We start from the raw sequence: 15,078 nt of genomic DNA on the forward strand, positions 1-15,078 counted from the left end.
AGAAAAAATTGTTTTACTCCTTTTTATTTATTTTTATTGTTATTGTAGTTGTTCTTGTGTCTAATTCCACTGCTCTTTAGGTCTGTCTTGTAACAGCATCAAAGACCCTTAGTGTTAGATAAATATATGTAAGTCCAGATATTTTTTCTTCCAAAGTATAGTTGATTTACAATATCATGTTAGTTTCAGTTGTACAACATAGTAACTCAGTATTTTTGAAAATTCTATTCCATTTAGGTTATTACAAGATCAGGGCTATCATTCCCTGTGCTATACAGTAGGTCCTTGTTGCCTATCTAATATATAGTAGTTTGCATCTGTTAATCCCAAACCCCTCATTTGTCCCGCCCCACTTTTCCTCTTCCCTTTGGTAACCGTAAGTTTGTTTTCTATGTCTGTGTGACCGTTTCTGTTTTACTTACACATTCATTTGTATTATTTTTTAGATTCCACATATAAGTGATAGCATACAGTATTCGTCTTTCTCTGTCTGACTTATTTCACTAGAGAATATTATGGTTAGTGAAATAAGTCAGATTTCTTGACGGCCAAATCTTCTGTGAATTTTAGTGCCTCCTTTGCTTTTTCTCTGTGTGTTTTTGTTTTCAGTTTTATTGAGACATAATTGACATATAACGCTGCATACGTTTAAATTATACAAAACATGACAAGTTGATAAAGGTAAACATAGCAAAACGATGACTGTAATAAGGTTAGTTCACAAAACCACCACCTCACAAAGTTACCTTTCTTTCCTTTTGTGGTGAGAACATTTCAAATCTACTCTTAGCCACTTTCAAGTATGCAATACAGTATTGTTACCTGTAGTCACCATGATGGAATTAGATCCTCAGGACTTATTCATTACATAACTGGAAGTCTGTACCTTAGACCAGCATCTCCTCCCTTTCTCTCACCCCCATGTCCCTGGAAACCACGAATCTACTCTGTTTCTATGAGTAAGGCTTTCTCAGATTCCATATACAAGTGAGATCGTACAGTAAAATTTTGCTCTTTTACGCAGGATGGAGAGAATCGGGGGTTTTCATCCTAACTTCTTGGATTGTGACTATTTCTTTCTAGGGACCAGGTAAACCCAGGGGTTACTGGCCTCTACAATCCAGAAAAGTCTCCAGAGTCTGGGCTTTATACCTTTTGAAATGGAAATACCTAGGGACATATGGTCCAGACTTCCTGGCACCTTGGGATTTAAACTAGCATATTGCAAGGCTACTTTAATTTTATGTGGGGTAATTGTGTGCATAAACATTCGATCTCTTTTGTAAAAAACCTAGGTATTGACTGAAAATTAACAAGACCTAATTAAAAATACACTAGTTTAGAGTAAAAGGAGAAAAAGAAATGGAGAAGGAAAACCAAATAAAGAAGGTGATATGTAACAGCACAAGTAAAATTATTTTTGTAAGAACTAAACTAGAAAGGTGTAGTTTTAAATCGGCACTCTAATAACAAAAGGGCACCAAAAATCGTATTGAACACTATTTTACAAGAGTCAAATTTGTGTAACTTCCCTCTACTTAAAAGAATGCATCTAATACAAATTACAACAAAAAACAAATTAAATGACTTACAAAAAAAACAGTGCAGGTAACTTCTCCATTTGTCTTAGCTTTTCAACAAGACGTGGAAACATAAGTGCCATGTTTTCTGAACTAACCACCGAAGGAGGACGAAGATTCCTCAGGACCATTCTGGCCTGTAGTAGTGAAAAGAAAATTATTGTAAATTCTGCGTAACGAAGACATGAATTCCTGCCTCTGGCTAAAACATTTTCATAGTTATCTAATCTATATTTCTGTGGTTCTTTAATAGACTATGTAACAAAAACAAAAATAATGAAAGTATAAAATAAAACACTGCAAAAGAACCATCAAAGAAATATATAAATCAACATTTATATATCATATACGAGAGAACAAAAAGATAAACAGTAATACCCACGCACATGCGCCCGTGCAATTTAACATGCAACTTTTTAAGGCAACACAAATCAGTCAGGAAGAGGTCATTTGGTAAATGATGCTGGTTCCACTACATGGCAGGAGGTGGGGTAAATCAGTTTCTCTCTACATCATGTAACATATATATACATGATATAAGTTTCTCTCTATATCACGTATCACTTACAAATACATTTTAAAGGTTTTTCTTGACAAAATAAGTGGAATAAAATATAATTATATAGGAGCAGGAGGTTAGTTAAAATAGAATGGGAAAAACTCACCTGAGAAAACTCTAATATATGTCACACCCCCAAAATCAGAAACCTTAATATGTGACAACAGAGCAAACTCCAAAATAAAAAGACCAGCAACTTACTTAAAACAAATATTCGTAACTCATACGACCCCGGACTAAGGTTGTAATACAAAAATAGTTCCTACAAATTAAAATAAAAATCATAAAAGAAAAAAAAACTTTCCAGATGAAAAAGAGATAAAGGGATGAAAAGCTCTCCTCAGCTGCTGTCACTGTGATTCCCGAGCATCATGACCAGGAAAGGGCCCCTCTGTCCTCATCCCTCAGAACGTGGAGCACACGCCAGGGCGGGGACAGAGGACAAGACAAGGACATAGGTCCTTTCTCTCTCTCTAGTCTATCTCAGAATCACTGGACTTCGTGCTCAACTGAAAATCCTACAATGGAAGCTGAAGATTAAAGAAAGCCAGAAAATAGTAATGACTGCACAGCACAACTCAAGGGGACAAGAACACAGAGGTGCTTCACCGAAAACATGTGTGATAATTACCTCCTGGACGTGACCGCTCTTCACCCAGCCCGTCAGTTCTGCCTTTAAGCTCTCTTCATACTTTCTAGCATCCACCTTTCGAATGACTATTTTATTCTTAAAATGAACGAATTCCTCCGGACACAACTCCTTGAAAAGGAATACCACAAAATTCAATAAAATCATGCAAGAAAATCCAAAAGTGTTTCTCAGCAATATGTCTCACTAACAGAATTACAAGCGTCTTGAGAGTAGAGGATGAACTTCTATCTCCCCAACATTTCTGGTGTGTAAACCTAATAGGATGGTGAACTCTTAAGGCAGAATGTGCAGCAAAACCAAACAGGAGATGAACAAAGATGGACAGAGAGAAGGGAGGGGCGCGAGAAGAGAGAAAGGCAGGAACAGAAACCCAGGACCCAGCACATAGGAGGGGAGATGAAAGGATTGTCCTATCACAGAAAGTGAAAGAGGAAGCCTGCTCAGGAGTTCAGGGGCATTCCGCCCAGTTACAGGAAAACACAGACCGTCAGGAGGAAGGCTGTCTAGAGAAGGGGCGACCTTATTTTGCAAAGAGTCCACAGGTAACTTTCAAAGATCAGATGCAAGTGATTAGAAAGAGTGAGAGCTTGTCTTTGTGAGCAGCAGGTACCATCCACTTCAATCAATTCAAAATAATTGCAGAATTACTATTTACCTGAGCCCTGGGCCAACCTTCCCAGAATTCAAACATGGTATCATAAAGCTGGATCATTTCTCGAGGCGAAAAGGTAAGATCAGAAGGGAATCCAAACTTTTCAATCTATGTTTAAAATAAAATTGAAAAATTTAATATTCCTTCTATTCCATCTGACGTTCCATCCTCTGCCTCAGCATCACTCATTATCATGAACCCAAAGACACTGAAAACAGCACTGATCTAACATGCTCAGTAATGGCTCAGCGCAAACAAAATACTAACCGAGAGTGTCCCTGATTTACCAAGAGAGAAAAAAACTCAAAAGCCCACCGAAAGGTTTTTATATTTCCTAAGAGGTTTCAGCTGAGCCAATTCTCTTATGAGGGCTGGGAGGCTCAAAGATCTGTGGACTCAGTTTCGACAAGAACACACAGCCTCCACCCTGTAACTGGAAGTGGAACTGATTTAATTATGAATATGATTCCTGGCTTTTGAGCACCAAGCCAGGCTAAAAGGGGCAAATCTGATTTTCTCAAGTCCTATGATAACTTGAAGGTCACCTTCACGACACTCAAGGAAACTTCTCCCCAGGTTACTGACTTGGTTCTGCTAAGCCTTCTGGATATCCACGTCATTATTTTTCCACAAATATTTTAAAATATAAATTAAAAATTCCTGTTCTCCAAAACCCTTTACTGCAGTAAATGCTACTGGATTCAACCACTGTTGCTACGAATCCACTGCCTGTGAAACTATGATCCCTGAGACGCTGGCAGGTTTTCTTCAAAAGAAAAGTTGAGGACAGGGGGGTTTTATTCTAGGAATAGGCTTCCTCAAGGGCTCTCACTGGAAATGTTAAATCTCCAAGAAGGGGCTACAGTATCCAGATTTCTCCAAAATTATTTGACAATAAGAAACTTGTTTTCGTAAACAGCTACTAAGTTATGAAACTCAGGTTTGGAAGTTCTGGGCTAAAAAAAGCCACCCCAAACAATACAGCTGAAAAAAATTGTTTAGTAGGATGGAAAGTGCAATCAAGTTTGAATCAGAAGGTCTAGTTCTAATTCCACCTCTAAATGCCAGTTCCTCATCTACAATATAGGATCAAAATATCTGTCCTGCCACCTTACAGACTGTGCTAAAAGCAAACAAGATAAATACATCAGTACAGGTTTTTTAAACCTTTTTAAACTAGTAGATAAATAAGTCTTGAAGAGCTAATGCCCAGTATGGTGATTACAGAAAACAAAGCTGTATTATGAACACCAAACATGCTAAGAGACTAGATCTTAATTGTCCCACCACAAAAAAGGGATGCGGGGCTTCCCTGGTGGCTCAGTGGTTAAGAATACGCCTGACAATGCAGGGGCCATGGGTTCTATCCCTGGTCCGAGAAGGTGACACATACCGTGGAGCAATTAAGCCCGTGCGCCACAACTACTGAGCTTGCGCCCTAGAGCCCACGAGCCACAACTACTGAGCCCGTGCACCACAATTACTGAGCCCGCACGCCTAGAGCCCGTGTTCCGCGACAAGAGAAGCCACTGCAATGAAGAGCCCGCGCACCACAACGAACAGTAGCCCACGCTTGCCACAACTAGAGAAAGCCTGCGCGCAGCAACGAAGACTTGACGCAGCCAAAAATAAATAAATAAATTTTAAAAAGTAAAAGATGTTAAAGAAAAAAAAGGGATGAAGACTCAGACTTGACACAGGTGGCAGACACACTGCAAAATAAATATATCAAATCAACATGCTGCACCCCTTAAACTTATACAAGGTTTTATGTCAAACGTATTTCAATTAAAATAATCAACCAGGCTTTGAAGGAGGCTTGTAAAAATCTACAGGATGCAGGTGATTTCCTGGAATCACTGTTCAGCATCTGAGTCTGAGCACTGAACTGACTGAACAGAAAAAACTACATTTTGCCAAATAGTACATGAATATGTTATTTTGGAATGTTAGCATTTTCTTCTCTTATTATTACTACTTAAAAGTGGCAAATTATTTTGCCTAAATAAAATAAATCCAGGAACTATCATAATTTTTAAGACACAAATCTTCTGTTTTGGTCACGAGAATTTTTATGATTTCTTAGGGCTTTTAAGCTTTTAAAAAGCCTGCGTGTCCTTATTTCTACCATGGAGGGCAATTCTGCCTTTGCCACGGATTTGTTGTCAGAATTAAGTTACGTAATACGTGGCATAGGCCTAGTAAACCGCCTGGCACGTGATCGATGCCTCAACTCTCACTGTGACTGATGAATGACCAACCTACAGGTCTTAATGTTTTCAATCAATTTCAGGACTCGGTGGCTACAAGCTGGGCATTCCCTTCAGCTGGTCTTCACGATACGATAACTTACGAGCTGGTAAAAAACTGAGCCAGCCCAGGTGTAAAAGGAAGAGACATAAAAGGTCACAGATTCACACCCTCCTTCATTTATGAACACACAGCATTACTCACGATGTTGTTTGGGCAAATCACATCGTCCCCAACCTCGCAGGTGACGGAAGCACTGCTCCACGTGCAGGCGAAAAAGACCAGTGGCTCGGCTCCTCCCACACTTGCTGGGGCTGACACCGTCAGCCCACCCCACCCCCGGCAGCCTGCAGCTGTCCCTGGGGGGCCGGATAACTCTCCACTCTGCCAGAAACGAGTCTCATGTGAAGGTGGGCACTCCCTCACCTCACTCATCCTGCCCCCCTCCCTTCTGGGACCACCCTTGTGACAGAGCTACAGAGCGGAAGCCCAAGGGGGACGGCACTACTCTTTATGTTGCCACAGTTCATTACACTTTTCCACGCCACCCACTCTCGCACATCACTCTGAGGTCTACTACACAAGATCAGGAAGCATCTCCTTGTTCAGAAAGGCCGACTTGCTTTTCTACCACTGATGCTTTAGGAAACATCCCATACACACAGCTGCCAAAATACATATTTAACACTGTCCAAGCCCCGTTCCTATTGCCAATGTCCAGGAGCCTGAAGGAAACTCAGGCAGCAGCGTGACGTTTGCAGAGGTCACGTGGGGTTACAGAAGCTGGAGCAGCTTCCCAGTTGATTCATTAATAGGTACTGAGATAGAGGAAAGGCACTTGGACCAAAATGCCCACCTCGCCAAGTTCTCCCAACCACCGTGCTCACTGCTGTTTAAAGACAACCTTCCCTGAACCATCTAAACACAACAAGTGACTGTGAAAATACTACGCTACTTAAAAACACCAGGAAATAACGTGGAAAGAGAAGAGAAAAGGAGAGGAAGACCCAGAAAGGAGTCTTGTTATCAATTTTTGGGTTATCATCACTATTCTAGTTTGGGGATGTGAGTTAGGTCACAGGAATTTTGTCCACATTTTAGTTTTCTTTAGAGTGTAAATAGAGCCACTGCCACACAAAAGAGAAAGTTCCAGAATAAAATCCTGTTGGAAAATTACCATCGCTAGGATTCATTCCGTTGCTTTTAGAAGCTACTGCATCACAGCCCAAAGGCTATAAAGTGATTCTCACTCACTCCCTCACCCAGGCATTTGTCCACCAGATTGTCCAGAATACAGTGATACGACTGCAGGCTCTGGAATCGGTCTATCTGAGACTGCATCCCAGCCCCACCCCTTCCTCAGTGGTACAAGTTCTCTCTGCCCCACCTTCCTCACTTGCCAAATGGGAATATCAATACAGCATGTATCCTAAAATGGTGATGGTTAAAAGAGACAAAATACGTAAAATTCTTAGAACCCAAAGTAAGTGCTCCATTTGGGTTGGCTATATTTGTGTAATATACATTTTAATTTTATATACATAGCAGTTAGTTACAAACTACAAGGACACAAATTCTGTCCTCAAGGACTTAGTCTAGTAAGAAGACAAGCATGTAAAGAACTTCAGCAGCAAGCTGGCCATAACTGTTGTCATACAAGAAAAATATAGACAAGGTGCTACGGAGAGAAGACTCCATCCAGCTAAGGAAGTCACAGAGGATTCTGGACAGGTTTCCCATTAGAAGAATCATCAAAGATGAACAGAGTCTGGACAACGGGCACTTTGCATCTGTGCTGAAACACTCCAGTTTATATATAAATCACGAGGGCTTCCAGGTAAAATCCATCAAGTGGATGAACAGAAAGGACTTGGGGCCAGTTCCCAGAAGACCTGGGAAGCCTAGCTAAGGAGCTGTGCCTTTTGCCGGTTCCAAAGAAAAGCCACTAGAGGCTCGGCAGGATAAGAATTATCCTTACTAATTATTTATCTAAATTAGCTTTCTGATCCAGATGACTATTTAGGCAGAACATGGAACTACTCCGTGTGACATCAAATATCTTAAATAAAGAAACCTCCATGTGCCTGAAAAACTGTCCATTTAGAAGGCTCATCTGACAACAGAATTTAGAGTATATTTAACTTATCCAGTCTTGGAAGGAAGGCAAACTATTGCTTAATTATCACCTTGAGAGGCAACCAGAGCTTTAATGGGCCATTCCTGAGAATAGAAGGAAAGAGGAAAAATAATATGCAAGAAAAATTAAGAAACCTTCCCCCACTCAAACCCCAGTGCGCCACATGAGGTCCCCTGAAGACCTCCACCTTACTGATTCACTACCAAAAAGTCATGTGATTGCTATGTTAGTGAAAAGTGTCTTTTCCTTGTTTGACCTAATTCACAGCAATCAGATTCTCACACGTACAAGGTACTGTCCACACACAGTTGTAGCTGCATTAAGAGAAGAGTTAGTGTCCTTGAAGGTGGACAGATGGGACACAGGTGCTGAGAAGAAGGAAAATGGGCAAAGAATAAAGAAAATCGACTCCAAAAAACTTCAGGTTAAGATGTTCAGTCATTCTTAAGCTTTGCAGATGTAGACACCACTGAGGAGCAGATGAAAACTATGAAGTTATTCTTGTTACTCTTAAAACTCAGGTTCAATATCTGTTACAGAGCATCGATTCTGTAATTCTGATGAGTGTCGCCCAGGCAGCTTTGCAATATGATACAAACCACCGATGTGGCTCAGAACAAACATGGCGGAACCATCACTCACATGATCCACGGTCAGCGCAGCGCACGGGTGAAAATGGTCAAAGGAGATGTCATGATTGTTTACTGAACATATGTGCTTCTCTAAATCATTGTATCTCTCTGCATAGAGCACTGGAAATGAAGAGCAAGGATTTCCAAATGAATGAACACACAATGGCTGGAATAACTTGAAAGGAAAAGATAAAATTCCTATGAATATGTCAAACATACCAAGTCTCACTTTATACGACTGCTTCCTCAGTAAGTAGTCTTGGTGAGAACTGGCGCGGCAGCCGGCATTTCTTGAAGAAGCAGTATTTTTTTCTATCATACTGTCTGTTTGTTTCCAGTACTGTTTTATGGATCGTAGCCACCTTAAAATTTTAAATTACATATTATTTAGGCAGAACATGGAACCACTTCCTGTGAAAGGATTTTAAAGTACTTTAAATAAAGAAAATTTTATGTGCCTTAAAAATTACTTAAGGGAATAGGCCCTGGAGCCAGATGACCTAAGATCGAATCCCAGCCTCCTTACCATGGGCTGAAGCTCTTGGTTGGATCACAAAATCTCTCTGGGCCTCATTTTCCACATTTAAAATGGAAATAATAATAGCAGTATGGAAAAGACTATCTAACAGTAGTAATGAAAATAATAAATCATAAGGGTTGTTGGCCATTTAAAATAAATTAACATATGCAAAGCACTTAGAACAGCACCTGGCAAATAGGAGTCTTTGCTATAATTGTTGTTGTTAGTGGGCAAAAATCTAGCCCCGTGGATAAATAATATGGGGTTTTCAACTAATAAGGCTTCACTATCTTTCTAAACATCTACAAAGTGGGACAACGTAAGAAATCTCAAGGTCCATGGCAGAGCATGTCATTATACCATTTTAATTTTATTTCTTGGTAAAGGACAAAGAAAAAGAAACATAAATCGATAACTTCCGGTGAACCTTTTTTGAGATATGGGGGAAATTTCCTAGTCAGCTGCAGATCCAGCTGGGAGAACCCTTGATTTTCCTTTATAGAGTGTGGGCTTGCTCAGCACCTGCCAGGAGGGGTGACTCTGTTCCTTGAATATCCAGAGATAAGGTAATAAATTCACCAGAAAGTTATGAAACTCTCCAGAACCCAGATAGAAAGCATGACATTCAAACATTCAAAATAGATAAGCATTGTATCCGGACTAGAAGCTAATGCCTACTCGGTGAGATGCTCCGGGTTGCTAATGGTAGCAGAAAGGGCCAGGAAGGGACAGCGGATCATGACAAGGAGATGCTCCCAGACTTCTGCTCCAATTTCTCCACCAAGACAGTGGACCTATTAAAGACAAAAATTCTCCATTAAAAATGAGCAGAAGGTCTGAAGAGATATTTTTCCAAAGAAAACAAACAGATGGCCAACAGGCACATGAAAAGATGCTCAACATCACCAGTCATCGAGAAATGAAAATCAAAACCACATGAGATATCACTCGCCTCTGTCAGAACGGCCACCATCAAAAAGAACACAAATAACAAGTGTTGGCAAGAATGTGGAGAAAAGAGAACGCTTGTGCACTGTTGGTGGGAATGTAAACTGGTGCAGCCACTGCGGAAAACAGTATGGAGGTTCCTCAAAAACCTAAAAATAGAGTTACCGTATGATCCAGCAATTCCACTTCGGGGTATTTATCCAAAGAATACCAAAAGATATACCAAAAGATATAAGCATTCCCCATGTTAATTGCAGCACTATGTATAACAGCCAAGACATGAAGCAATCTAAGTGTCCACTGAAGGATGAGTGGATAAAGAAATTGTGGTATGTATATGCAGAATGGAATATTATTCAGCCATAAAAAAGAATGAAATCTTCCCATTTGTGACAACATGGAAGGACCTCAAGGGCATTACGCTAAGTGAAATAAATCAACAAATCAGACATAAAAAGACAAATAATGATCTCACATGTGAAATCTTAAAAAAAAAAAACCCACACACAAAAAAACAAGCTCAAAGACATAGAGAACAAATAGGTACTTGTAACAGGTGGGCATGGGAGAAACGGGTGAACTGCTTTTGTTTGTTTTAGTTTACTTTAAATAAATTAAATAATTTTTCAGTTGATTTAAAATCAGCGAATGAAAATAAGACAGGGAAACCTGAATCATCATACATGGTCTCCAATTACCTTTAATCAACCATGCCAAGTTTACGTAAATATTGGCAAATTCAGGCAAGAGAAAATCTTGACACGAATTCTTTTAATTCCCATAACCAATCCATCAATAATTCCTCTTTATCTTACTTTCCAAAATGTCTTTCACATCTAAGTATTTTCTCCATGTCCACGGCCCCCAAGTCAATCACGATACCCTCCTGGCCACCCTCCTAGCTTCCCAGGCCATCCCCTGAACACTTCACATCACAGCCAACAGATACGTCTCAAGGATGAATTCCATCAGGCCATGTCCACAATTAAATTTCTTCAATATCTTCCCATTGCATGTGGAACAAAATACAAACTCCTGAACAGGGCGTATATGTTGTGCTGGGAGTAACCGCCCCCCACCTGCCTCTCCAGCTTCATTCAAGCCTCTCTCCCATCCTGCCCTCACTTTCCTCCAGACACACTGAACTTTGCTTTGTTCCCTGACCACATCTTTCCTACCCCGGAGCTTCCAAATATATTGTTCCTTCTGCTCTTACCCCCTTTTGAACTTGCAGAGTTCGGTTCAATGTCGCCCCATGGGAAGACTTTCTGACCAGCCACCGCAGAGCCGTCCCCCTGCTGTCTCCCTGCCATCACCACAGTGGGGTCACACTGATCCATCTCGTCACCATACACACCGATGCGGGCTGCCACCGTCATGGGTAGGCGTAGCTGTCTATCCCCTTTTTTCCAATGATTCTGTGACTTACCCTGGGCATTCCCAGCACCAACAGTGCCTGGCATTGTGGAGATACTTCCTATATATTTGCTGAATTAACGAATGTCCTTTGACCAAATAAAGCAAATGGAACTAGATTTAGGGAAGATTCTCAAATATGGTCTCCTTTAAACAGATTAAACTATGACACCTGGCAATCAACTGGAAAGAACGTACCATCAGAGCCAGACAATTAAAAAAAAGAAAAAACTTCCCCTGCCCATTTGGCTTTGCCCTAGTCAGATAATACACCAGCCCGTCGGCTTTACCCTGACATAAAATTGGGGAAACTGAGGTACCCCATGTCACAGCATTTCAAAGCTTTGAGACTAGAGTACAATTCAAGGTTCTAGATTGCCAAGACAAAGCTGTTGGATTTTTTTTTTCAATATGAATATTCAAGGCCTTCAGGATGTAGCATATACAGAATGAGTGGAAAAAAAAACACAGTAAGTCAGATTCAAACCAATCAAAGCACAGCTCGCTTGGTAGCTTCAAGCTTTACAACAGGAAAAATTACGTGAAATACAGGCTTATCATCATTTTCCCCTTTAAACTGAAAACCCCTTGGAGCAAAAGAATTCTTTTATAATGTTTTAAGTCTCTTTGAATAAATATTCTTAATTCTGCTGTAAAAACTTTCTCAATATCCTTCATTTGCTCTATAAACGTCCATCATTTTCCATCCTGCTCTCTCTGCCCAGGGAAACTGACGCACAGAGGCTACTTCAAAAGAGCTCCAATGCTCTCTGGTTCCATTGGCTTTGGCCAAAGGAGAGCCTGGGCAAGAGACCTGAAGGAAATGAGGGTGAGGTCTTTGTGCCATTGGCCGCCTTCCTGGCAGGTTACCCTGAGCCAGGTGTGCTCCTCGGCTAAGGCAGCTGCCCCTTGCAAAGCGGCCAGCACACTCAATCTCCCTGTGGGTCTCATTGACTATATCTTTCCTTGTCCCTTTAGGCTGAGGGGTAACCTCCTCGCCCTGGGCTACTGCACTAATGGCACAGTTCCCCCCGCCCACACACCTTTGCAAAAAGCTGTTCTTGAATTCGTCCATTTTGTGTGTGTCGTCTGTTTCCTGCTGGGACCACGACTGACAAGATACTGTACATAACTGACATCATTGTTATAGCCCCAAACTCTTTGCTTTGGAGAGCAAAGATCAGATTTTTGGAATCTCTGTCCAGGAAAACTTATGCCCTGGTGGTGAGTTCTACTCCTCTGAAACAGTGGTCACCAAAGACAGCTCCTCTGCCATCCAGAGGTCCGCAGACACAGATACCCTGTCCTGAGCCAGAACAGGAAAACGGAGACCAAAGACTGGCGTGATTCACAGGGGAAAGACAGTGTCCTCCGCAACCGAAACTCCACGCAGACGATGAATGCCCCGAAGCAGCAAATGTCTTCAGTGCGGCGCTTATGCAACCAGGAACTCAACCCAGAGAAATAATACCAAACCTACCTCATCAAATATAACATATCTGATCCTTTTCACCCATGCCTGGCGATGCGGAGCTAGCAGCAGAAGTTCAAGGCAGGCAGGCACTGTGATAAGTACCTAAAAACAAAAGCATTGTGCAAACAAACACTTTTGAGCACTTGCTACACCCAGATGTAGTTCTAAGAATATAAAAGAGAGAGTTAAAACTCCTGAAGGGACCTGCTGATTAAGTAGCATATGATATATTCGTTTGAATCTTGTGACACTGCAATTTTTATAGGTCAAAATGGTAAGATATCAGATTTGAAGTTTAAATTCTTATTTATAAGCATTCACGGTAATAATAGGAAGAGTTCATTGTCGCAGGTTTATTCCTTCAAAATCTGACCCCGAGGTTCAGTTTAGGTTGAAAACCGTTTATTAAAAATGAACAACTATGGAAGTTGGGAGAGGATGGGGCAGAGGGAGAAGGTGAACTTCAGAACACACCTGGTGACGCGTTGGCCCACCTAGCTTGGACTCTGGAGCGCATGGCGGCCATCAGTGCTACTCCACACGCAGCCGAAATGGCCAGTGTCTCTGCCGCAGCCCCGCTCAGTCCCAGGGTGCCGAAAGTGGGCCAGCACAGGGGCCGACAGCCGGCCTCTGTCGGACCTCACGCCCTGCCCCTGGGCAGCGGTGCTCTTACAAATGGCGATGTGGGTGTCACATCTCACATCTACCATGCAATGTGCTAGAGTCACGTTTTCACTTTCTGTTTAGCTGTAACTGTTTTCAGTGAGTTTAATACGGAGGGAAACTGTCTGATTTACTTAACACCATGAAGTCCATCCATAAATACAACAGTTTGAAATTATGATGAGTATCCTTCCCATCAAGAAAGGTCAAGAAACAGTTATTCTGAATGGAAATGAGTTTGTCAGTTTTTATAACATGGGGTTCTTCAGATCATTTTCGATCCACTTATAAACCAAGATGATGCCATGAAATATAACTGAAATCTGCAATCAAAAGCTAAGTGTCCCTGAGAAAGATGAGCTCCATTTCTTACTCTCTGGAATATAACACTGTTAAATTTTCTCTAAAGCCACTTCATCTTTTATAAATTCAAGAAAATTACTTCTACAAGCCCTTGTCAAGATACTGCATTCCTACTGAAAGAGACTTCTAAATACTATCATATAATTCAATAACAAATGCATTAATTAGTGTATGTCCTACCTGGGAGTTTAGAGCCTCATGACGATAGTCCCGTGTAAAAACACCGCACAGAGATACACCGTTTGGCAGATTTTTGCTAAAACGATTCTCAACAGTTGCTGCCACCTGATTGACAAGGGCCTGATTGACAGGGGAAAATATCCATTAATCACATAATAAAGTACAGGGGAAACCTCAGAGAGAGAACGACAGGCACTGTCTAAAATTACGTACTGCTGGGAGGGCAGGAAGCTTCATCACCCCTTTCTCCTACCATCTGCCTAACCCACGGGCTGTCTTTGAGCTCTGTGACTACACGTGAACTCACTTATAACCTCAACCCAATGTAAAATGGGAAAACCCGGCTTCATCAGAGGGAAAAAGCAGGAAATGCTGCCCACGCATGACAAACAAACAGCTGATACCTGGGCCACCAAGGCTTAGAAAGAAACCGTGAGTCTATGTAGAACGGCCAAGGAGGGCAGCCGGGATGGACGTGTGGTTCTCGTATTTGGGGGCATCCCCAGACCTCTACCTGCGAGTGTACAGGGACCCACACCCCGGACTAGGCAGGTGGTGGCCAGCGAAATCTGAGCGTGTGCAGACCTATACACATCTCTGTATTTCACGCTCTATGCCCAAAAAAGTCTCACCTAGATTAAAATGTAAACTTTAAAACATAAGCATAGAGATACTAGAAAGCGGACATTTTCATATGTTTGAGCACACTCGGAAACACTAAACGGAAATACTGATAGATCTGACTACACAAAGATATTAACAAAATATCATTGATATAACCGCAATATAGCAAAAAGATAAAATGACAAAAGTATATTGGTTATACTTTACAGAGAAAAAGTAATATACTTATTATACAGACTTCTGGCCAATCAATAAAAAGGCAATGCCCTTCCACTACAAGAAAAAGAAAATGGGCAGATGCCATGAACAAGTAGTTCATGATTAAAGAAATATCACTGCCCAGAAATCATACGGAAAGGCTCCCCAATCAGTGATCACAGAAATGCAGATTTATTATGAGATGGAAATTTTTACCTAGCAGTACGGCA

The 15,078-nt window shown here is 41.2% G+C and overlaps 1 protein-coding gene across 9 annotated transcripts in view; it reads right to left on the minus strand.

The window, feature by feature from the left end:
* The window catches only part of DDX60 (DExD/H-box helicase 60), a 124,496-nt gene that overhangs the window by 69,882 nt on the left and 39,536 nt on the right, over positions 1-15,078 (minus strand). For 8 of the 9 annotated variants that reach the window (XR_012332330.1, XR_012332327.1, XR_012332328.1 and 5 more), the window contains exons 18-25: positions 14,027-14,146; positions 12,827-12,922; positions 9,661-9,776; positions 8,682-8,824; positions 8,473-8,582; positions 3,447-3,551; positions 2,771-2,899; positions 1,593-1,717 (exon numbers count right to left, since the gene is read on the minus strand). Coding sequence is in view for 5 of the 9 variants with exons in the window: in XM_019932335.3 (XP_019787894.2) it covers positions 1,593-1,717; positions 2,771-2,899; positions 3,447-3,551; positions 8,473-8,582; positions 8,682-8,824; positions 9,661-9,776; positions 12,827-12,922; positions 14,027-14,146 (944 nt within the window). In the remaining 4 variants the exon portion in view is untranslated. The remainder of the gene's footprint in view (positions 1-1,592; positions 1,718-2,770; positions 2,900-3,446; positions 3,552-8,472; positions 8,583-8,681; positions 8,825-9,660; positions 9,777-12,826; positions 12,923-14,026; positions 14,147-15,078) is intronic. The other variant, XM_073805701.1, reaches the window with a different exon arrangement.

The sequence above is a fragment of the Tursiops truncatus genome, chromosome 6 (assembly GCF_011762595.2).
Source record: "Tursiops truncatus isolate mTurTru1 chromosome 6, mTurTru1.mat.Y, whole genome shotgun sequence".
Classification (NCBI taxonomy): domain Eukaryota; kingdom Metazoa; phylum Chordata; class Mammalia; order Artiodactyla; family Delphinidae; genus Tursiops; species Tursiops truncatus.